At 37.3% G+C, this 25,438-nt stretch overlaps 1 protein-coding gene across 1 annotated transcript; it reads right to left on the bottom strand.

Annotated features, from left to right (window-relative positions):
• Window positions 1-20,974: 20,974 nt before the first annotated feature.
• LOC140806659 (uncharacterized) lies at window positions 20,975-21,626 on the bottom strand. Its single transcript, XM_073163213.1, has 2 exons — window positions 21,337-21,626; window positions 20,975-21,032 (listed from the first exon to the last, which is right to left on the bottom strand). Exons 1-2 carry the CDS (start codon window positions 21,624-21,626, stop codon window positions 20,975-20,977), a joined length of 348 nt encoding a protein of 115 aa, XP_073019314.1.
• Between the last annotated feature and the right edge of the window lie 3,812 nt (window positions 21,627-25,438).

Raw genomic sequence — 25,438 nt, 5'->3', positions numbered from 1 at the left:
TTTAATTCATGAAATTTTAAAAGTTCATGCTATATGATTTTTAAGTTTCATTTCGCGCTCAAACGAGGATCGGAGACCAAGAAATTTTCAAGAAAATTATTTTTATTACACGATTAATTTTTATTAATTAATATAAGATGTTTTAAAGGTATTTTCAATAATTGAGATTCATTGGGTATTTTTAACCGCATGATTTTTATTTTTAACGGTACGCGAATTTTGTCGAATCGGGGGACTTTTTGAGGGTGCGGCTAATTTTCAAAAACTTCCCAACAAGAAATATTTTTCGGGAGTATGTTTGGATTTAATAGACCTACTTTTAAGTTTATTGGACTTAAAATTCTTTTTAAACTCTTAATTAGCAATTTAGGGCCCATTAGGTATTTGTTTAATATTTAATTAAGTACCTAAACTTAATTTAAACTAAACCTACTCTACACCAATAATTGAATCAGCCGACAACCCTTCTCCCCTTCATCATTTACATGAAATTCAGCAGCCACCATTCCCCCATTTCTTTTCCCTTCAAGCAAGATCGTTTCTCCAGTCTCGTGCCTCCTCGTCGTGATTTTCTTCAAAGTTTCGAGCACCATTCTTCAAGGCACGCCATGTAATTTTATTGCTGCATCATACACGTTATATACATGCTGTATTATGTTTATTTTTTTGTGGAATTCACGATCCAAAGCATATCATGGAGATCCATCGTTTTATGTCCAAATACTAGCATCTTTGTTTCACTACTCACGTTTTTCTGAATTTTTGGTGCAAGGGGCTGCTGTTCTTGAGTCTCTATAGCTGCTGGTAATGTTGAGTTGCTGTCACGAGGGGTAGGAAAGTTGCTGGATGTGTACTGGTGTAGGGACGAGAGAAGAATTCTCCACGGTTGGTTCGATCTTGAGTGTTTCAGCGTGCAGGGTTCGACCAGCACGGCAGGGACCTTGCTGAGGCTTAGACCAGACCTTGGTAGGTCTAAGACAAGTCTTGGAAGGGTTCAATGTGTGCTGGAACCATCCCAAGCACTGTGGATCGAGAGGGTAGAAGCTTGGCTTCGATTTAGTTGTTTGGAGAGAATAGCGAGTTGTAGGGAGCTGCGGCTTGAATGAGGTGATTGGCGTGGGTTTTTGGGGTCCAGAGTATTCCTAAGTTGGTCTAGGGGAGGCTGAACCATGGCTGGTTCATCGGGTCTAGGCTAGGAATGAAATAAAGGCGGGGTTAGCTCAGTAGGGATGAGGTGTGCTTGGGATGTAATTTACAACAGCATATCAGCATGGTTTTTAAGGTTTTAAGGGGTTCAAATTGGGTGGATTCAGGTATGATATAGTGTTGTTAAGTCATGTTTTAAGTTTGGTAAAATTCGTTTAAGTTTCGAGACTGTTCGGGTTAAAACCGGGACCACGGTCCAAGTTTTAAAATAATTCGGTTAAGTTATGAAATGAGCTCGAGTTTATGTCTAGGGATGCTTTTAAATATGTTTTGGGACATTTTTAGGAGTTTGGTAAGTTTCGGATCAAAATGATGAGTTTTGGATTTATCCGGGATTTAATCGCCATACGAAGCATTTATTAAAGAATTAATTGAAACGCCTAGAACTGTAGCACATACCTGGTTTTTATAGAAGAGAGTTTAGTTACTTTGCTGTCCTAGGACTCCTGTCGAGATAGAGTCCTACTTGGACTAGGAGACTTCAAAACTAAGACTCTATCTTGGCGGCATTTAGGATTCTTACCTTATCATGGCTAGATTTACCCGAATCCCGGATTTATCGGGACAATCGTCTATCTTCATATCCTTTAGTTGCGTCAGGGCTCACGGTTTCCATCTGTAAGGTCCAAAATGCGATAACGTAATCTAATTGCATGCGAATCTATAGAAATAGAAAATGACTAATTAAACATTTTAAATGCATGAATTAAATAGAGTGTGCATGGTTACATGTTTAAAATGCACTTTCTACATGAATGCATAAAATCGTGTTTTAAAGTTTATTCGAGACGTGATTGAGGAATGGAGACTGGAGGCCATATGAAGGAAATTATTTTTATTAAATAATTATTTTTAATTGTTTAATATATGTGTGGTATTTTCGAAAATAAGGTGTTTTGAGTTGTTTTTACACGTCGAGTCGTATTTTTAAATGATATTCGATTTTCGACGAAAATATGAACTTTTGAGAACTCGGCTAATATTTTCACAACCTTTCTTAAAAAAATATTTTAAAAAATTAATTAATGGGCCTAGTATACAATGTTAATAGGCCTAAGCTTATACTAAGGGTTTTAATGAATAAATAAAAGCTTAAACCCTACCCCCACACCTCACAAGTCACGCCCAACCCCTAACAAATACACTAGGACTCTTCCTAGCAGTACCACACGCACACACCGGCACGTTTCAAGGAAGAACTCACGAAAATTTGAAGAAAATCCAACAAAGTCCTCTTTGTCGATGCCCCTCGAATTGCCAAAACATTTTTGTGCGTAATAAACGAAAAGGCACTCTTTAATCTCTTTTTTCTCATCTGTCACATCATATTATAAGTTTAATGCATGTTTGCATGAAAAATAGGTTACCCTTTGGGTTATTTTCCTTTTTATGCCATGGCTTGCCTAAAACTCAAGTTTTTATGTTCTAAAACTTGGGTTAATGATGCATAAAAGGGCTGCTATCATAGGGCTATGGGAAATGATGTTTTTACAAATATTTAAGGGTACTTAAGTGTAACGTACCATACTTTTAAACTATTATAAAATTTGCGGAAAAATAAAATTTTTCTTAAATAAGTAGTAATCATCCAAAATGGAATAAAAATCATCCGTTCGTCTAAAATATTTGCAATAAAACAACCACAAACAAAGTTTGCAAAAGCAATTGTTTAAACAACGTCAACAGTATCATGAAATCAGGCTATTTGAAACAATCATAAAGTTCTTAAAAACATGGGCGGTCCTCGGGTTTAGCTTCCTGCTCAGACCAAGCCGGCTCATTGGTTCCCACCCCTCGTCTCCTCATAATCGCCCTCACCTGCATCGATTGAGTCTAGTGATTCTGAAGACTCAACATGTATAAATTGGAGATAACAAGTAATACTTAATTAAATCACATGCAACTTAAAAGTAGAACGTACATACATAAACTTGAACGTAATAACATTAACATAGACGTGCCATCATCATAAAACTTTTCATTAACATACTTGCATCATACATTCTTGAACATGCATAACCATCATCATTTTTTATAGAGATATTGTAATATCTTAACCTTTTTATAAGTCTATTTCCTATGATGTATTCTTTGGGTTGGTGTTATGGATTTATGGTAATTGTCATGGTTATTGTATATTCATGGTTATTGTGATATGGTATTGTTAGTTGTTATGGTTGTGAAGGTATATTGCTGGGATTTGATTGATGGTTTGATGATTATGTTAAAGAATGGTTATTGTTTATGGTTTTATAGTTGGTGATGGTTATGGAGGGGGATGAGTTATTGTTGTGATGGTTTTATGTATGATTTGAGGATGCGTTTGGATGTTTAGTTGCATTGATATTGCATGGCATTGGAAGAGGATGGGATCTAGGTGGTTTGATGATAATTTTTAGGTGCAGGGACAGCGCGCATCGCCAGAAGGACAGCGGTGCTGGGCACTACCAGCCAGCACCGCGGCACTACAGGCGCTGAAGCGCCAAGATAGTTGCGTCGCGGCGCTAGTCGGACGAAAGTGTGTTTTTTTTATTTAAAACACGTTTTTGAGGGATTGAAGGCTTTTTAATGCCAATTCTAGAGGGTTCTACTCCCTTCTCTCCTCCTTCCTTATTTTCCATCAATTTAAGCCTTTCTCTTCAAGGTTTTCTCTCCTTCAATTTCTCCACTTCAAGCTCAAGGATCATAGTAGATTTCTTGTTACTCCTAGCTCAATTTACAAGCTTCAAGGTAAGGATTCTATATTTCTTGAGTTAAGAAGGGTTTGAGGAGTATATAGTTTAAGTTGGTTGGTTGATTCATTTGATTAATGGAGACGATTATTGGTTGATTATGTGTATATTGTTGTAGGAATTCTTTCAAGATCATCATAGCAATTGTGTGCTTCTTGGGTTGTAAGTAGAGGCTCTCCTTCTTGCTCACATGATATATATGTACACAAGCCATGTTTATTGATGTCTAGATCCTTCCATTGATATATTATTGAAGTATATATTGCTATTTATTCATTGATTAAGGAACACCATTGAATTTGTTGGTAAAGGAGCTGGTAAGCCATTGTTGCCTACCAAGTATTTGTTCAATTGCCTGAATGAAGTTCCTATGATTAAAGTAAAGGATTGATAGTATTTACATGCATTTCATTGGCCAATTTCATGACGAAGGTGTATCTCTCATAGTTTTGATATTTATATCAAAGAGATACTTATTACATGGTCATAGGTCACAGAACTATCAATTCATTCCTTTAATTCATGCCAAGAATTACCATCAATATTTCTTTGATATCTATTGTTTATTGAAGATGGAATTATATTGTTTTTCATTGCCATAGACATGTTATTCAAGTCAAGCCTATTCATATGTATTTGTTATTTATAGCTTTCTACTTGCTGAGTTTTATCTCATTCCAGTTAATATCATGTGATTCAGGTGATAAGAAAGATTGAAGCGGATTGTCAAAGGCAGAAAAAGTCATATTTCTATAGAAGGGGAAACTTTTGGTCATGTCACTCTTATTTTGGTGTAGTGAACATTGGAAATTTTAAGTAACACGTATTTTGTAGAATGAATCAAGAAAGTTGGTGGTGATTTTTGAATATCTTTTGATGAGGTTTTTGTGAATGATAATGTTTGAAAAGTTTGAAATTTTCATTAAGCAATTAGTATCTTATTTTTCCCTTTAATAAATGTAATGCTTCCACGCATGTTATTTTTTAAGTTTTATTCTCATGGGAGTGGGGTGTTTCAGATATGTTTCAAAGCAAGTGACACATTCATAAATGTGCCTGATCAGACTAGATCACAGTACTGGGCTTGCAGGGAAAATCCACTACCACATACATGAGATCCCTGGTCATGCTTTACCGGGTGGATTGGTCCCTGGTCATTCTTTACTGCTTTCCAATCCCGATCTAAACGCGGTCATGCTTTACCGGGGTGGAGAGGTCCAAACCCATTCATAATTGGTCACAAGATATTTAACATACCCTACTAATAAAATATTTTCTCATTTAGCACGTCGAACATACTTACATGGTGTTGAGGGATTCGTTGAATCTAGCTTGGGGCCACTGCTACACATACTAACATGAGTTCAAACACTTATCTTTCATAACATAGACGTATTAGTCATGCTTACACCTAAAAATGACAAATTTCCTTATAAGGTCCTAAATCTCTCGAGACTTGACCTCGTTTAATCATCGTACTAAACCATGACATCGAACCCCAAAACAATCCCTATATGAAGTGTGAACCTTTCCCTAAACATGGAAGACACGCACCCCGTGTACACATCCGGGTCTGGGTCCTTGTAGCGTCGGCAACTCAACCCACTGAATTAACAAAGGCACGGACCCCATGTCAGGTTCCGGCTCCGAGTCCGTGTAGACTCTAGAATTTCACACCACGAAATAAACAAGGGCACGGACCTCGTGTCAGGGTCCGGCTTCGGGTCCGTGTACCTACGAAAACGGTAAACCAACGGAAATCACTACACTTGTGGCTTAATCCTCCTAATTCAATCATGCGGACCATGAACCAACACCTCGAGACCCATCGTAGGATGCTATTGTAATGATTAAAACTCCCATGACACCTCAAACAATGATACAAATCATACAGCGCAACTCAAACCATGAACACGACATTTTGACACAAAAATTCTTCCTACGAATTTTAATGCAAAACAATTGCCTATCGACATGAAACGAAGCACCAAAAATCATCCCAACATCATACTCATAATACTTAAATGCAGCAGCGATTACCCAACGGTTCCCAATGAAGCCTGCAATAAATAAACTTCAAGAACACATCAAGAACACATTTTCAGAAAATTACAGTTTGAGCGGTCCCACTAAAATGTTTATAACTCACTCGTTTCTTGTCGAAAAATTAAGAATTTACTGTCAAATCAAAGGTATCAAAAAATTCTACGTTCTATATGATGAAAGTTTTTCAAGATAAGCGACCGAAAATGCACAGTACACGAAATAACAGCATAGTTCGGGTTTTTAGATCCAAAATCATTTCAAAATCGATCCAACCAATTTTGCTCAAACTTTGCACAACATACATGAATCTTTACACATCATAAACATAAAAACATATACTAAACGAGATCGATGCATAAACAATAGAATATACATGCCTTGATGATTAAAACTCACGAGACGACGATACCGACGGGGCGACACGATCGAGGACGACTTGTGGCGCTTTTCTTTCAACAAAATTGATCGAGAATTGCTGAAATGATGAAGGGGAAAGGGTGGCTGATGCTACCCTCCAAGAAACCCTACCCCTTTTCTTAAAAAGATAAATTGAAGAATGTGTGTGTGCAAATGAAATGTGTGTGTAACTACGGGTGGTGTGTGTGTAATTGTGTGTGTGTGTGTGCGTGAGTTAATAATTAAAATAAGGTATTAAGGCTAATTAGATTAATTAAATATTGATTAGCAATTACATGCTAATTAAAATAATAATCCCCCCTTAAATTACTAACCTCCATAAACTTAAAATAAAATACACAAGTGTTAAACTTTTGAAAGTTTAAAATCGTAAAATCACCTTATAATTAAATTAGGCTTTAAAAATGATAAAACTTAATTAATTGTTTAAATGTCATTTTTTTGACTTGATATAAAATACCACATTTTAAAATCGCCTAAATCGACGCCGGTCTCATTTTCTCGATCCCGCCTCGAATAATCTTCTGAAACATAAATCTCAAGGAAAGAGTTTTAACGTGGATCAACTAAACATATTATAATTTAAAATAATGCAAATTCATAAATCATGAATTAAAACCCAAAATAATAAAATAAAAATGCATTAAAACCATTTAATACAATACATAAAGAATTTAATAACTTTCATGCATGTGGTTCACGTGGACATCAAATTTTTGGGACATCACGTAAGTGTATGTTTAAAGGCTGGATAAGATAGGGAAGGAATAAGAACGAAAATAGACTCCCTAAGGGCTAGGGTTCTTCGGCTAGGAGTCCTCAATGGCCAGGGTCCCTAGCTGCTGTTAAGGTGTGTCTAGGAGACATAAAGGGACTGTGGAATGGTTCAAGGGTAGCATATAGCTCGGCTCGAGGGCTGGTGTGATCGCATGAAGGTAGGGGACGTGCATGCAATTGTGATTGGGCTTGAGGGGCTGGACTTCTATGTCCTTTAGGCTTGGTAAAGTAGAGTCCATAGGGGTCCAGTAGGGTCCTAGGGTGGCTGCGCGGTTGTTGATGCGAAGGTCTTGGGCTGTACACAAGCTGGACGATGTGCATGGCTCTTAGGGCGCGTTTGAAGGTCTGAGCATGTTAGGAATGGAAGTTTTGGTCCAGTAGCTTATCTAGGGCACGGTCATGGTCCTAGGGTTGATGGTTAGGGGTTGGTCACGAAGGTTGGGGCCTAGGAGCGAAGGGATGCATGGCTTGTTCCAACTAGGGTTCAAAAGAATTTAAGGACAAGGTCCAGCAGCTGATCTAGGCTTGATCGATGGTCCTAATTGGCTCGAATAGCTGATGCTTTAAATATATTTATATATATGTGTATGGGTTCGGCCGAATATATGGATAAGGAAAAAAATTAGTATATTTTAAATAGAAACAAGTAGTGGACGTTTCAGTTGGTATCAGAGAAACATTCCTGCAAAGGGTTGTGCCACCGCTAGTCCGGAAAGCTCAGTCATCAAGTCTCAAATTTGTAAGTTTAAATAGTTTATATGATTTTATATTAGCACCGACATGATCGCATGATCCATATGTTTAAGTTGTATGCTTATTGAGACGTAATTATATTCATGTTTAAGTTGAATGATAAATGAAACTTACATGTTTCATGATTCTAAACCTTAGATTTAAAAACATTTTGGATACATTTAGAATTTGAAAAACGTTCAAATATAATGCCTTCTAGACGCACATCTAGTACCAATAGGCAAGTTGAAACTAATAGGATCGTCAAGGGAATGCACCCCCACATCCAAATGGAGATATTGGTATTCGTGCACTGGATGGCATGACATGCTTCTTTGAGGAGTAGTTTCATCAGGCTCCGAGGCCACAGCTTGACGTTTATGATTACTTCCGGAGGCTAGGTCCGAAGGAATTTTCTGGCCCCACTGACCCATTTGCTTCTGAGGGTTGGATACAATCACTTGAGGTGCACTTTCATTATCTAAATATTGGAGACACTGACCGAGTTAGGAGTGCAACTTATATGCTTTGAGATTATACTACTCTCTTGTGGGAGGGAGCTAAACATGGTGTCATTCTTGCAACACACACTTGAGAGCAATTCAAGAACATTTTCTATGACAAGTATTTTATTGCCGACGTCCAAGGGCGCCTGAAGAGGGAGTTCATGAGTTTTCGCCACGAGGACACGACTATGGCTGAGTTTGTGAGGAAGTTTGATAGTGGTTGTCACTTTGTGCCCCTCATTTCCAGAGACGCCGCTGAAAAAATAACGAATTTTATGGATGGTCTTCGACCTACTATTTGTCGTGATGTGATTAGGATGTGACCGACGGACTATGCAGCTGCCACTGCTAGCGCTTTCGCTTTCCAAGCTGAGCAAGCCCTGAAGAACATTGATTTTTAGATGCAGCGCAAAAGACATCAACACCAGTAAAAATCCTAGTGGAATAAGAAGCAATTCACGGGACCTCCTAGAGCTCAAGGGCAGAAAAAGCCCCAAGGACAAGTGAAGAAGCCGAGGCAACCAAAGCCACCAAAACCTGGAGCACAAAAACCTGTCGAGAGGACACTTTGCAAAGAGTGCAATCACTTACAATTTGGTAAGTGCATGTGGGGGACATAAAATTGCTTCATATGCAAAGAAGAAGGACATAAAGCTGCTGACTTCCCAAAGAAAAAAAGACCTATTGTGGGTAGAGCTTATGTGATGCACGTTGAGGAAGCTGAGGAAGAGCCAGACACGACCCTAATCACATGAAGGATATTCATTCTAGGTCTAGCTACCTACGCATTGATGGATTTGGGTGATACACACTCATTCATATTCGAGACATTCTTCAAGCGAGTAAATATTATACCCGAGGATATGGGATTAGGCTTCAAAGTTTCTATTCTTTCTGGTGATTTTGAAGAATATGGAGCTTCATTTGCAAAAAGATGTGGTTCGGGCAGATCTCATCGTACTTATGATGCCTGAATTCGACATTATAATTGGCATAGATTGGCTATCATTGAATGGAGCTTCGATAGATTTTCGGCAGAGGTCAGTATTTATTCGCCTAGTGGGACTTTTATCTTTGAGGGAGCAAAGAACAAGCAAATGCCGCAAATAATCTCTTTTTTGTCTGCGAGGAAACTTATGAGACGAGGCTGCCAAGATTTTCTAGCATGTGTTACTTCAGCACATGTTCCTCACAGTCGGAATCTAGAGGATGTTGAGGTAGTCAGATACTTTCCTAGTGTCTTTTCTGAGGATTTTTAGAGCATTGCACGGGACCGAGAAGTGAAATTTTCTATTGAGTTGATGCCCGTCACCGTGCCAATTTATAAAGCCACCTATCATCTGGCACCCACCGAAATGAAAGAGTTGAAGGATCAAATTCAAGAATTTCTGGACAAGGGTTTCATTCGCCCTAGTTGTTCTCTGTGAGGCGGACCAGTGTTATTTGTTAAGAAAAAGGATGGTAGTATGCGACTTTGTAACGACTATTGAGAGCTGAATAAAGTCACCATTAAGAAAAAGTATCCCTTGGCTAAAATTTAAGACTTGTTTGATCAATTACAAGGAGCATCGATATTCTCAAAAATAGATTTTATTTCACCATCAGTTAATGTTAAGGAGTCGGATTGTGGGGACCCGGACGCTAATCCATTCCTTAATCGTCTTTAGGAATATTTAATCATTCATAATAAACAGGGTCTAAAAATTTTTCTTTTAAAATGCAAAGCGGAAACGTAATGTAATTAAAATCAAATTACATGTTAAACATGAACATACAAATCTTATGTCATCTATAATAATCCAACTAGGTTCAACTACATGTCGGTGCTGAATCCTAAGTTGCTTCAAAGTCCGGATCTCCACGCTATCTAGTCCAGCCTCGTTCTCTTTGTGACCCTGATCCTAGCCCACCTGTTGCCATGCACACATACAAACAAGACAACAGCCGGATAACTCCGGTGAGATATAAATATCCCAGTATAAATCATGTATACATGCAATCATATAAATCATATAAGAGCATATAACCAAATTCATACCCTATATCAACATCATGATATAAATCAATAACAAGCATAAATCATATTCTAAACATGTACCCTAATCAGGAACATAATTCAATATCTAGAATAAATCCTATTCTAAGCATGTACCAATATCAGGAACATAAATCAATATCAAGAATAATTCCTATGCTAAACATGTACCAATATCAGGAACATAATTCAATATCAAGAATAATTCCTATTCTAAATATGTACCAATATCAGGAACATAAATCAGTATTAATCAATACCATTCAATCTAGCTGTCACTCAGGCTAGTGACTCTACGTTTTAGACTAGACTCAATCCTAGTCTAGGGATCCCAGTTTCCAGATGTGGTATTCCTATATCGAATTCCGTAAAGGATGGAACCGTAATCTCTATTACTCGATATAACCAGTGCCCTGGTATTCCTATATCGAATTCCGTAATAGAAGAATTCCAATACCCTTTACTCGATATAACCAAATATGGTGTTCCTATATCGAATTCCGTAATAGATTCCATTACTCGATATAACCAAACATCCAGTGTCCTGACCTAACCGTCAAGGACTGTAGCTCTATCGCCAATATCCTATCTTGAGACATCGTGCAATGTGCCGTGGCGATACCACCACTATCCGGCACTTCTGTCACAAGATAACTCGTCTAATACCTGTCATCTAATATCAAGAGAACAAGTACATCAATCAACTTAATGCAAATATCAATGCAATAAGGTAAAGTATGTGATTTAGGGAAACTCGAGTCAAACCTCCCTCGAGTTGTGCAATCCCAACTCAACATTAATTTATACCTTTATCTTCTCGCTCAGAAGAAGAAGAAGAAGTCCCGACTCTATCTCGGTCCATTCCCAATCTGGTAATAACAGTTGAATAGATATAATATCAATACACACTTCAATTCAATACCTGTTCTGATTAATACTCAAATCAAAACACATAATCTGATTAATGTCAATCGACATACGGTATCACAATCCAATCTAAATCAATACCGAATCTGATCAATATCAACCAACTGATGTTTCGACGACATAACAATACTGTCTGGATAATCCCGTCAGTCCAAACATCACGGATATAATACCAGAACTCATAATCAATATCGATACCAGACATAATCTCAATAACAATACATATCCGATATGAATTCTCAGTTAAATTGATTCCAAAAATCATAACAATTACAGAAACAGTCCGTTCCTTAATCTGACTTCGATTCTATGATGTCTAACATGACAAGAACATCATATATGAATCATATTCAATTCTGACAATAGTTTAATTTCAAAACATGTCAAAACGTAGCAAAACTTACGTCCAGTCGTAGCCTACGTCGATAGGAATTCAATACTGAAGTCGGATTTGAAATCAAACGGACGGATTGTTCACAATCTCCGAATCTTCCCTCGGTTCCTTGTTCCTTCCCTTTTCTTATTTTTGCAGGAATGAATCGTGTATACATATATATATATATATCCATATATACACACGTAGCACCATTTAGGCCAAATGGCTTGTCCTTGTTCTGCATGATTGGCGCATATGCGCGCCCAAAATCCGCGCATATGCGCCGGAAGTGCTGTCCAGCTTCTGGACTACTCGCGCATATGCGCGCAAATCGTCGTGCATATGCGCGAGACACACTGCCTCCCACCTTCGCTCACTCGCGCATATGCGCGTTCATCTCGGCGCATATGCGCCCAGGGTTCGGGACCTCGCGCGCATGTGCGCGCTACACTCGCGCATGTGCGCGAACTTCTCTGGACTTGCTGTTGGATATTCACATGGCGCGCGCATATGCGCGCACACTTTCCGCGCATATGCGCGAGACCTTCGGGTCACACACACCTAGCCCTTCCAGTTCGATTTTCTTCCATCTTTCCCGGTCCGATCCGTTACGTTTATAATCCTCTCAAGTAATAAATAAATCATTTCCGATTAATCTCCGATTACGGTAATTCTACCCAAATCATTTCAGATTACGGTAATTAAATTCTGGGGCATTACATTTCTCCCCCTCTTAGATCTGAGTTCGTCCTCGAACTCTCACTAAATTAATTACGATCTATCAGAAGAAATGTATAACAGAGTTTAACATCCAAACTCATTTCCTTAACATCATTCTGAAGTATTTTTCTTTCTCGGATCTTGACTCCAAACGGAAAACACTCATTTAAGAAGTATAATGTCATAATACTACTTGAAATGATTCGTGACAGAATCAATCGTAAAATATTGGCTATACAGCATCCGTATATACCAATCGATAACACAACACAATCAATCTCATTATCTGTTAATCCCTGCAAAGACATACTCCATCATCGGCTTCAAATACCAACAGTCATCGTCCGACGTTGGCTTATTAATTTATGTCTTCTGATTTATCAAATCTGATCTCAGGTAACACTGCAATATCGTTTCCATACGAAGGAAATTCACAATTCTCACTGTACAATACTTCAACTAAAGCTATTTCGATAATCATCTAATAGCTATTATTGTACAATAATTCATAAATGACAATCAATCCTGTCAACTAGTGCTAAATTCAAGCACTACATTTCCTGGATATCCTCCAGTATCAGGATAGTTCACTCCGACTATCTGTCAATCTATAAATTATAGCTAACCATCAAGCTATACCCTCAGCCAAAAGTACAAAATCAAACGAAAATCACAGTCTGATAAAATCAATCCTGGCATTTAATACAATCTAACCCCTTTTCTGACATACTTCTTAGTCGTCGGGTCATCTTTGTACGTCATCCTGTACAATCTAACATGTACAGATTTGAACAATCGTTCAATCATAATCACATCACAACCCCATCTAAGAAAGATTTCAGTAGTGTCATCACACAGTCTATAGAAATGTACTCCCATTTCTATTTAGAAATCCATAATCAAGATAATCAATCTACAAATTCTATCTTTCTGTCTTCATCTGGCAGCGATTTAGACATTTCCATACAAATTCTGTCATAACTGATTTCATCTGTTTATATCAAAACTGTCTATTCGATTTATCACACATTTCCTGTTACCAGAATAGTATCAAATCTACTATTGTGTGCATCTGACAATACCTGTCAATTTCCAATTCGAATATCTAACATAAAAAAATCAGCTAAACATATAAAATAAAATATTACCTACCTGGTAATCGGCTCTAACACACTGTTCTAACTATCAAATCAAGTTCTGAACAGTCTGATCAAACTTCTGAACTGTTTATCATCTCAACGGTTCATAACAATCGATATCAAACACATGCTCAGAACGATAATAATATCGGGTCAGATTCAGGATATCAATACGCAATGCTGATCTAATGACTTCATAAGACGCAATCTCTGACATTTCTGACATCTCTGACATTCTGTCATATTCCAGGCCATTCTCAGTCACTGATCCCTGTCTCAACAGTACTATAAGTCAGTCAGTATACTATCTTCAGATATCATAGACTCTGAATACAATCTGTCACAATCGAGATTCATATCCGAACAATTCTGTATACCACAATCACAGTTCCCAGAATATTCAATTCAATCATACGCTGCGAATATATCAAAAGGTCATAGATAAAACGAGCATAATGTCTTCAGAATATTGCTGAACACAGGATTTATCAATCCATCATTGGAACTGAAGTATTTTCCAGAGAAACATATATTCAAATGTAACTCTAACTCTTAGACAATAATTCTTTCAACTGCTATCTCAATTCTTTCAGTTCAATCAGTATCAGTCTATACAAATTATAAAATGAAACCAATACCTGGTATCAAATCAAGGCTGAAATCATTCTTCCTAATCCAGGACAACCATGCAATCTCATCTGAAAGACTATAGCAAACCTCTTGCTATTAGTAAATCAATTCATGCTAGGCTCAACTTCAGTCATCCACTGAATACATAAGGAATTACTCCATTCCTTTCGATAATCATCGAATCATAAACAATACAGATATCAAGGAATTCAAAATCAAGAATCCTTACCGTATATCATTTATTCCTTGGCCATTTCAGGTCCGAATCTTACCATCTCCTGGCAAGAATCTATCATAGCTATGTACTTGTTCAATATATCAATATCCATTATGCAGTCATCATCAGACCATACAAGTACAATCTAGTCTAATTCAATCTCATTTTCAACTTACTGCAGTATATCATATCCCACAGAATATCACTGATATCAAATTCTTTCTCCATAAGGTAAAGAAGCAATACTACAGTAGATACAAAACCAACAGGTAAAGCATATATCAGTGCCACCCAATCAAGGATAATCATAATGATTGCATTAGTATATATCAATACATATGCATCATAATCATAGAGGAACAATACCTGCCACTATATCATCAAGTGTGTCCTGGGTCTGTTCCTTGATCACCATATCCAGATGATCTAGCTCCCTGAAATCCTCGGGAACCTCTCAGTTCTAGTACTCCTTTGGTTGTAATCCACCAACTTCTGACAGCTTCTCGTAACTGAGGGAATACCAGTTTAATTCTCTTTTCATCTGTACAATTAAGTAATTCGAACAGTATTTCTATGTCATCCAAGCAGTTCTCACAATCTTCAGACGTCTCAATACCCCTCTGAATCGGCGGCTGAAATAACTGAAACTCTTTCAATTTAATTTCCATCTGAATTTCTGATACCTCTATCTGATCAGACGAAGTACTACCCTTTTCTGAAAATCTTCTACGAGGTATATCTGATGATCACAGGAGTCAGTAATCACAGGAGATAATCAATCTCAATCCCTTTCTGATCAGCTTACCTTCTGATCAAAAGTTGGTTCTGATTCCTTTTCAAATCAGATATATTACCATATCAATTCAGATATTCAGGTAACGTACATTTAAACGCAATAAAACATGCTGGCATGCTAGCATACTCAATGTAAATCAACATAATACTATATCACATGCTAGCAATCAAAAGCAGGAAAGAAACTCAGTCTACCCCGCTCACTCTTTTCTATCTCAGTGCTAAGGAACCTAAAATTCAAGGACCTACAGCTCTGATACCACCTGTTGTGGGGACCCGGACGCTAATCCATTCCTTAATCGTCTTTAGGAATATTTAATCATTCATAATAAACAGGGTCTAAAAATTTTTCTTTTAAAATGCAAAGCGGAAAGGTAATGTAATTAAAATCAAATTACATGTTAAACATGAACATACAAATCTTATGTCATCTATAATAATCCAACTAGGTTCAACTACATGTCGGTGCTGAATCCTAAGTTGCTTCAAAGTCCGGATCTCCACGCTATCTAGTCCAGCCTCGTTCTCTTCGTGACCCTGATCCTAGCCCACCTGTTGCCATGCACACATACAAACAAGACAACAGCCGGATAACTCCGGTGAGATATAAATATCCCAGTATAAATCATGTATACATGCAATCATATAAATCATATAAGAGCATATAACCAAATTCATACCCTATATCAACATCATGATATAAATCAATAACAAGCATAAATCATATTCTAAACATGTACCCTAATCAGGAACATAATTCAATATCTAGAATAAATCCTATTCTAAGAATGTACCAATATCAGGAACATAAATCAATATCAAGAATAATTCCTATGCTAAACATGTACCAATATCAGGAACATAATTCAATATCAAGAATAATTCCTATTCTAAACATGTACCAATATCAGGAACATAAATCAGTATTAATCAATACCATTCAATCTAGCTGTCACTCAGGCTAGTGACTCTACGTTTTAGACTAGACTCAATCCTAGTCTAGGGATCCCAGTTTCCAGATGTGGTATTCCTATATCGAATTCCGTAAAGGATGGAACCGTAATCTCTATTACTCGATATAACCAGTGCCCTGGTATTCCTATATCGAATTCCGTAATAGAAGAATTCCAATACCCTTTACTCGATATAACCAAATATGGTGTTCCTATATCGAATTCCGTAATAGATTCCATTACTCGATATAACCAAACATCCAGTGTCCTGACCTAACCGTCAAGGACTGTAGCTCTATCGCCAATATCCTATCTTGAGACATCGTGCAATGTGCCGTGGCGATACCACCACTATCCGGCACTTCTGTCACAAGATAACTCGTCTAATACCTGTCATCTAATATCAAGAGAACAAGTACATCAATCAACTTAATGCAAATATCAATGCAATAAGGTAAAGTATGTGATTTAGGGAAACTCGAGTCAAACCTCCCTCGAGTTGTGCAATCCCAACTCAACATTAATTTATACCTTTATCTTCTCGCTCAGAAGAAGAAGAAGAAGTCCCGACTCTATCTCGGTCCATTCCCAATCTGGTAATAACAGTTGAATAGATATAATATCAATACACACTTCAATTCAATACCTGTTCTGATTAATACTCAAATCAAAACACATAATCTGATTAATGTCAATCGACATACGGTATCACAATCCAATCTAAATAAATACCGAATCTGATCAATATCAACCAACTGATGTTTCGACGACATAACAATACTGTCTGGATAATCCCGTCAGTCCAAACATCACGGATATAATACCAGAACTCATAATCAATATCGATACCAGTCATAATCTCAATAACAATACATATCCGATATGAATTCTCAGTTAAATTGATTCCAAAAATCATAACAATTACAGAAACAGTCTGTTCCTTAATCTGACTTCGATTATATTATGTCTAACATGACAAGAACATCATATATGAATCCTATTCAATTCTGACAATAGTTTAATTTCAAAACATGTCAAAACGTAGCAAAACTTACGTCCAGTCGTAGCCTACGTCGATAGGAATTCAATACTGAAGTCGGATTTGAAATCAAACGGACGGATTGTTCACAATCTCCGAATCTTCCCTCGGTTCCTTGTTCCTTCCCTTTTCTTATTTTTGCAGGAATGAATCGTGTATACATATATATATATATATATATCCATATATACACACGTAGCACCATTTAGGCCAAATGGCTTGTCCTTGTTCTGCATGATTGGCGCATATGCGCGCCCAAAATCCGCGCATATGCGCCGGAAGTGCTGTCCAGCTTCTGGACTACTCGCGCATATGCGCGCAAATCGTCGCGCATATGCGCGAGACACACTGCCTCCCGCCTTCGCTCACTCGCGCATATGCGCGTTCATCTCGGCGCATATGCGCCCAAGGTTCGGGACCTCCCGCGCATGTGCGCGCTACACTCGCGCATGTGCGCGAACTTCTCTGGACTTGCTGTTGGATATTCACATGGCGCGCGCATATGCGCGCACACTTTCCGCGCATATGCGCGAGACCTTCGGGTCACGCACACCTAGCCCTTCCAGTTCGATTTTCTTCCATCTTTCCCGGTCTGATCCGTTCCGTTTATAATCCTCTCAAGTAATAAATAAATCATTTCCGATTAATCTCCGATTACGGTAATTATACCCAAATCATTTCAGATTACGGTAATTAAATTCTGGGGCATTACACGGATGTTCATAAGATATCGTTTAGGACTCGATATGGGCATTATGAGTTTATGGTCTTTCCATTTGGGTTGACCAATGCGCCAACAATGTTCGTGGATCTCATATATCACATATTTCAGCCGTATCTTGATCAATTTGTTATAGTCTTCATCGATGAAATTTTGATCTATTCAAGGAGCAAAGAGGAGCGTAGTCAGCATTTGAGGACATCAATACAAATACTACAAATATAGGAAATTATACGCAAATTTCAACAAGTGCGAGTTTTAGCTCGAGAGAGTGGAGTTCTTAGGCCACATCATTTCTAGAAATGGGGTTTAGGTTGATTCGAGTAAAGTCGAGCCAGTTAAAAAACAGCCCGTACCGAAGAGCATAACTGAGATCCGTAGTTTCTTGAGACTAGCTGGCTATTATCGAAAGTTCATAAAAGAATTCTCTTCTATTGTGGTACCTTTGACCACTTTGACAAAGAAGAATGAAAAGTTTATATGTGGATCCGAATGACAAGAAATTTTTGACAAGTTGAAGAAACCTTTTATTTCAGCGCCAGTATTATCGATGCCATCAGGGCAAGGAGAGTATGTGATGTATCGTGCTTTAAAAATACTTAAAATTTAGAGAAAATAATTTTTTTTCTTAATTAAGTAATAAACTCTTAAAATGAAATACAAATAAAATGATTGTCTAAATATTTGAAATATAAAATAGTACAAACTATGTTCGTGTTATCATGTCACAACCAAAACTAGCTTGCAAAAGTACTTGTTTAAAACAACAGAAAGTGGTTTAATGACTTGTTTAAAACAACAGAAAGTGGTTTCACTAAAATCAGATTAAATGAGTTCAACATGCATAAAAATTCTTTTACTTAAGCGGTCCTCGAGTTAGTCCTCCGCACAGTCCGAGCCAAGTTACTGGTCCCCGCCTCTTGCCTCCTCATACTCGTCCTCACCTGCATCGATCAAGTCTAGTGAGTCTAAAGACTTAACATGTATAAACTGATAATAGCAAGTAATACATAATAAATCCACATACATTTTAAAGTAGTACATACATACTTAAACTCTAAACATACTCACATGAACATAGACGCGCCATCATTTCATAAACATTTTCATAAACGTGCTGCATCATACATTACATACTTAAACTTGCATAATCATCATCATTTTGCATAGAGATATTTTGAAAGCAAGTGACCCATAATATAATGTGTCTGATCAGACTAAACCACAGTACTGGGCTGACAGGGATGTCCACTGCCACATACATAAGATCTCCGGTCATGCTTTACCGGGTGGATTGGTCCCTGGTCATTCTTTACCGCTTACCAATACTGATCATAACCTGATCACGATTTATCTGGGTGGAGAGGTCCCTGGACAGGTTCTCCAGCTTCCAAACCCGATCATAATTGGTCACAAGACAATTCGCATTCCTCAAAAACATGAAACATTTTCTTTTTGCACGTCAAACATGATGACATAGCGTGAGAGCTTCTTTGGATCTCGCTTGGGCGACTGTGCACTTACTAACACATTATTCATGCACATTAAATTTCATAACTTAACCGTAACAATCATACCCACTTCCGAAGTAATTAACTTGCAACTTTCTAGACCACTTGGGACTTGACCACATTTAACCATCATACTTGACCAAGAAATCGAACCCCGAAACAATCTTGATATGGAGTATGATCATTTCCCAAGTAATGGAAGATACAAACCTTTCTTAAACCATAATGCAACGTTTCCTATCCAAACTTCTTAACGAATAATCTAACCCTCACTAAGTTTGGACATAACGACATATTAATACCGAAACGAGGCAATATCACTTAAACCTAAAGCTCCCTCATTCCTGGACCAGCGCCTTGGCGCCTACAGGATAGTGCTGGTTAACTGCCTCGGTGCTACTGGACACAAACCTCAGGCACTGCAGTGCTCCAATTACAGCGATGTGGCGCTAACCCTGCACAACTCAAACCCAAAAATGGTCATCTTCTCCCATTTGCTTTTCTACTACTTGTATTGTAATCAAACCCATAACGACTCGAAACGAAACACCGATTAGCATCTGATCACAACCCATGACATAACTAAACGCATAAATGACCACTCGGCGGTTTCCAACGAAGCCTGCAACCAAGAAAACTCGGGAAAACATGAAGAACACATTTTATAACATATATTTTGAGCAGTAACAAGAAAAATGATCACAACTCACGCGTTTCTTGTTCTAGAATTATGAATGTACTGTCAAATCGAAGATAACAAAGAGTACTACGTTTTATGTGTGGAAAGTTTTTCCAGAAAATCGACCGAAAATTTGCAGGATTCGAAATGACAGCAGATTCGATTTTTGAGATCTAAAAAATGTTTCAAAATTGTTTCAAACATCATTGCTCAAACTTTGCATAACGTATCCGGATTTTTATGCACGATATGCATCAAATATTTATATGACAAGATCGATGCAATAAAAGAATATACATGCCTTTTCGTTAGAACGCCCGAAATAACGAATACCGACGCGGTGGATTACGGGAGATGACCGGAAGACGCTTGATACACGATTCTTACTCGAAAAAGGGACGTAAATCTCTAAAGTTTTGCAAGGAAAATGGTTTGAGATGGTGGCTGCTGAAAGAGAAACTCAAGAAGCCTAGGTTTCCTCTCAAATTTGCAACATGTGTGTGCGTGTTGTGTATGTGCCGATGGGTGTGTCTGTTTTTAAGTGTAACTGTGTGTGTATAGATTAGAGAGTTAATTAGGGGATAATTAGTTTAATAAAAATACAAATAACCAATTAATAGCCCCTAATTTTAAATAAAAAACACAAGTGATAATCTTTCAAGATTTAAAATTGCCCAAATATTCAAATTAGTATTTTTGAAAACCTTAAAATTTTAAAATCACCTAATAAATTAAATTAGGCTTTAAAATTCTTAAAAATTTCATAAATAATTTAAAATACCAATTTTCTTGGCTTGAAATAAAATACCACATTATTCAAAAATCGCCTAAATTGTCACCAGTCTCTTTTCCCGATCTCGTATCGAATATTTGCCTGAAACATAAAAATCAAGAAAACGTTTTAACGGGAAACAAATAAACATGTAATAATTTAAAATAATACAAATCATAAATCATGCGTCGTTAAAATCATTTTTTAAAATTAAATAAATCCTTTAACAATTAAATAAATGCACGAGTTTACGTGTTGGGATCTAGAATTTCTGCCCCACTTAAATAAATTTCGTCCTCGAAATTAAATCTTACCAAAAGACACCAGGTAGTGACTTCTCATATCTGTTTCGGCCTCCCAAGTGGCCTCCTCCACTAATTTATTCAGCCACCGGACTTTGACCAACTTGGTCACTTTATTCCGAAGTCTCCGCTCATGTCTGTCTAGAATTTGGACATGCATTTCTTCATATGATATATCTGGAGCAAGCTGCAATGATTCATAACTCAAAGCATGCGAAATATTTTCGATATACTTCCTCAGCATCGAAACGTTGAACACGTTGTGTACTCCAGCTAGATTCGGCGGTAGAGCTACACGATTAGCAAGTGTCCCAACTCTGTCAAGAATTTCAAATGGCCCAATGTATCTTGGCCTCGGCTTGCCTCTGTTCCCAAACCTCATAACACCCTTCATGGGTGCTATCTTCACGAATACGTGATCTCCTACGGCAAATTCGGGATCCCTCCTTCTCTTGTCAGCATAACTCTTTTGGCGACTCTGGGAGGTATCTCTCGGCCAAGTTCTGATCTCTCACCATCTTCATTCCAATGAATTGGCGATCTGTACTTGCTCCCATACAGTGCTTCTAAGGGAGCCATACTTATTGCTGAAACCAAATCTTCCAATATCTGAATCACTCGCTCTGACTCTCCATCTGTCTGATGGTGGAATGCGGTACTGAATAGCAACTTCATCCCCGTAGCCGCATGTAAACTCTTACAAAAGGACGATGTAAATCTCAGGTCCCTGTCAAACACAACGGAAACTGGGATCCTATGCAATCAGACTATCTCTCGGATATAGAGTTCTGCATACTGAGTCATGGAGAAATTCATCTTCACCTATAAGAAGTGTGTCGATTTAGTAAGTCGATACATTATAACCCAAATGGGATTACATCCTCTGACTGACCTCGGAAATCCAAGAAGGAAATCCATGGTGATATTCTCCCATTTCTGCTCGGGAATAGAGAGCGGCTTAAGCATCCCTGCTGGCCTCTGATGCTCTGCTTTCAATTGCTGACAAGTGAGACATTCGGATAAAAAATGGCAGATGTCCCGCTTCATCCCTGGCCACCAATACAGCATCTGTAAATCCTTGTACATCTTGGTACTCCCTGGATGGATAGAATACAGAGATGTATATGTCTCTGTCAAAATATCCTGTCTGATCGAATCAACAATGGGCACCCACATCCTTCCTCTGTACCTCACAATACCATCGGATACTGCATAGAGTACACTGCCCTTGGCTTCATCCTTCAGTCTCTATTTCTATAACTGTTCTTCTGAAGGCTGACCTCTACGGATTCGGTCTTGCAAAAAAGACTGGACTGTCAGATTAGACAACTTCGGAGCTTTGCCCTTAGGAAAACTTCTAGGCCAAACTTTTGAATCTCTAACTGAAGAGATCTCTGCGCTGACAGCTGTGCTCCGATTGTTACTTTCCTGCTCAAAGCATTTTCCACAACATTAGCTTTCCCTGGATGGTAGCTAATTTTGCAATCGTAGTCTTTTACTAACTCCAACTACCGTGTTTGTCTCATATTCAGCTCTTTCTACGTGAAGAAGCACTTGAGACTCTCGTGATCAATGAATATCTGGCATTTCTCGTCGTACAAATAATGTCTCCATATCTTCAACGTAACGACAACGACAGCTAATTCAAGATCATGAGTAGGGTAATTTTTCTCATGCATTTTCAACTGCCTGGAGGCATATGCTATAATCCGACCATGATGCATCAATATTGTGCCTAAACCGAGCATAAAATTACCTTGCCCTGATGGCATAGCTAAAATTGGCGCTGTGATAAGAGCTTGCTTCAAAGTATTGAAGCTCTTCTGACTTTCATCAATCCATAAAAAAATAGCGTTTTTCTTAGTAAATGAAGTGAGTGGAATTGCAATCGAGGAAAAACCCTGAATAAAATTCCTGTAGCAACCTGCCAACCCTAGGAAACTACGGATCACTGGCGCGTTTTTCGACTCAACCCATTCTTTTACTACTTTCACTTTAGCTGGATCCACCTCAATGCCAGTGCAAGATATGATATGTCCCAAAAATGTTACTTTCTATAACCAGAATTCACACTTACTGAATTTCGCAAAAAATTTATGACTCTGTAAGACTTGCAAAACTGTACTCAAATGTTGACTGTGTTCCTCATGGATCTTCGAGTATATAAGAATGTTGTTAATGAATACTTTGACAAACTGATCTAGGTAGAGCTGAAATACTCGATTAATTAGGTCCATAAAATCGCTGGAACATTCATCAGTCCAAATGAGATCACTAAGAACTCGTAGTGCCCATATATAGTTATGAAGGTTGTCTTATCAACGTCTGCATTTTTTACCTTCAGTTGATGATACCCAGAATGTAGATCTATCTTAGAGAACACTGGAGTTCCCTATAACTGATCGAATAAATCCTCGATCTTTGGTAATGGGTATTTGTTCTTGATCGTTACCTTATTCAATTCTCGGTAATCGATACACTGTGCGCTTATTATATTTTAATTATATATATATATATATATATATATATATATATATATATATATAAATCATTTCAATTCAATTTTTTCACTCGAAAAAGTTCGAACTCGGCTAATTTCTCATTCAACCTAATTAGTAATCGAGAAATAATTTCGTTCGTCATGTAACTCGTTAGAATTTTTTTATCAATTCTAAATGAATAATATACTCATTTTTCTGACAATCACAACTGTAGGGCATTTGAAATTGGATAATGGTAATATATAAAATTTTGTTGACTTTAATGCAGCCCTATCCTATATCACACATTGGAACACCTGTAGGTGCATTAATATGATATAAACCGAAAATACAAAAAACAGATAATTTTATCTATTACATCTATTTAAGTATTTTTGAATTCCATAATTCGAATTTTAAGCCACTTCATATTCGATCCTTTAATGCAATGTATTTCATGAAGATGTATTTCTTTTTATTTAATTCTTTTCATATTCTATAATTAAGGACTCTATTCATTTGTTCTTTTCTTCTCCTTTCTCTCTAAGTTTAGTTATATATACGAATTTTCAATTATTCGCGCTTAAAATACAAATTTTGAAGATATAAAATCTCGAGTTTGAATTTTCTAAGCTCATACGCTTAAATTCATAATTTGGAATTAAATTCGAGAGTTACTTTCTAGTTTTATGTATTTGCGCTTAAATCCAAGTTTTCAGAAATTTAATTTCTTGGAATTGGATTTTTAAGTTTAACACTTAAAATTTGAAATTGAAAATTGTGTGTTCCATCTTGATAGTGTTCTAAGCATTGTCAAAGCTCGTGTGGCTTAAAAATTTTTAGTGCTATCATTTTGAAGTCGTTGTATGTTGGGAACGAATTTCCAACTACCATGAGTACCTGGGCGGAACAATATCGATTTAAGGAAAAAGAGTCAAGATCTTGCCTCAAATATTTTTCTCGTAGTAATTTGGTTCATCTATTTCTATCACTGATTTCCCAAGACAAATACTATGTTAGAATTAAAAGTTTCGGAGTTTGAAAAATTTGCAGAACTGATTAGCTGAACTGAAGCCAACTGAATTGAGGTCATATAACTGAAACTACTTGAACTGAAGTAATTCAAACTGAAGTCATTCAAACTGAAGATTAATAATTATATGATCGGATGCAATCGAACTGAACAAAGTAAAATTGAATATGTAAAGACAACTGAACTATCAACTAAAACTAAACAGGAAGCCAAAGTCAGTTTAACTGATCAGTCATATAGTCAGTTCAACTGATCTGTCAAAAAGTCGAACTGCTGATCATTTTTACACGTCATCAGTTAAGATCAACTATCAACCGACAAATCTTTTATAGTAGAATACAACTAACAGAAGGAGCGCCGCTTTAGTTGACTGCAACGTCTTATTATTTTCAGAAGAATGTTGACATATTAAAAAATGACAAATCAACACATAAGTATTAATTAATGCAATCAATGTTACCGTTGGAAGCAAAGCCTATAAATAGCTGAGAATTTGTTGATTTACAGATTTGAGAACATTTGAAAGATTCAGTTATACACGATCAGTTGCAATATTCTTACACAAAAGCTCACACTTCATAGATATATTCATAGTATTGAGGCTATCCTTTGACCGAAATTACTAGCGCATTATATTGATATATTTGATCTTCTTAGATCAATTGTGCTTCAATTTTGTACTGATAAGTTGTA

This window comes from Primulina eburnea, chromosome 1 (genome assembly GCF_022965805.1).
Source record: "Primulina eburnea isolate SZY01 chromosome 1, ASM2296580v1, whole genome shotgun sequence".
NCBI lineage: Eukaryota > Viridiplantae > Streptophyta > Magnoliopsida > Lamiales > Gesneriaceae > Primulina > Primulina eburnea.
The sequence above is the reverse complement of the archived record's forward strand: the minus strand, read 5'-3'. Positions and strand labels throughout refer to the sequence as shown.

What these genes read in the sequence shown, in the direction of transcription:
- LOC140806659 (XM_073163213.1), bottom strand. Translation starts at nt 21,626, where the DNA reads ATGAAGGGTGTTATGAGGTTTGGGAACAGAGGCAAGCCGAGGCCAAGA. An exon ending in CTTCGGAATAAAGTGACCAA is followed by an intron (nt 21,033 to 21,336) that starts GTTGGTCAAAGT and finishes TTTATGTTTCAG; the next exon opens with GCAAATATTCGATACGAGAT.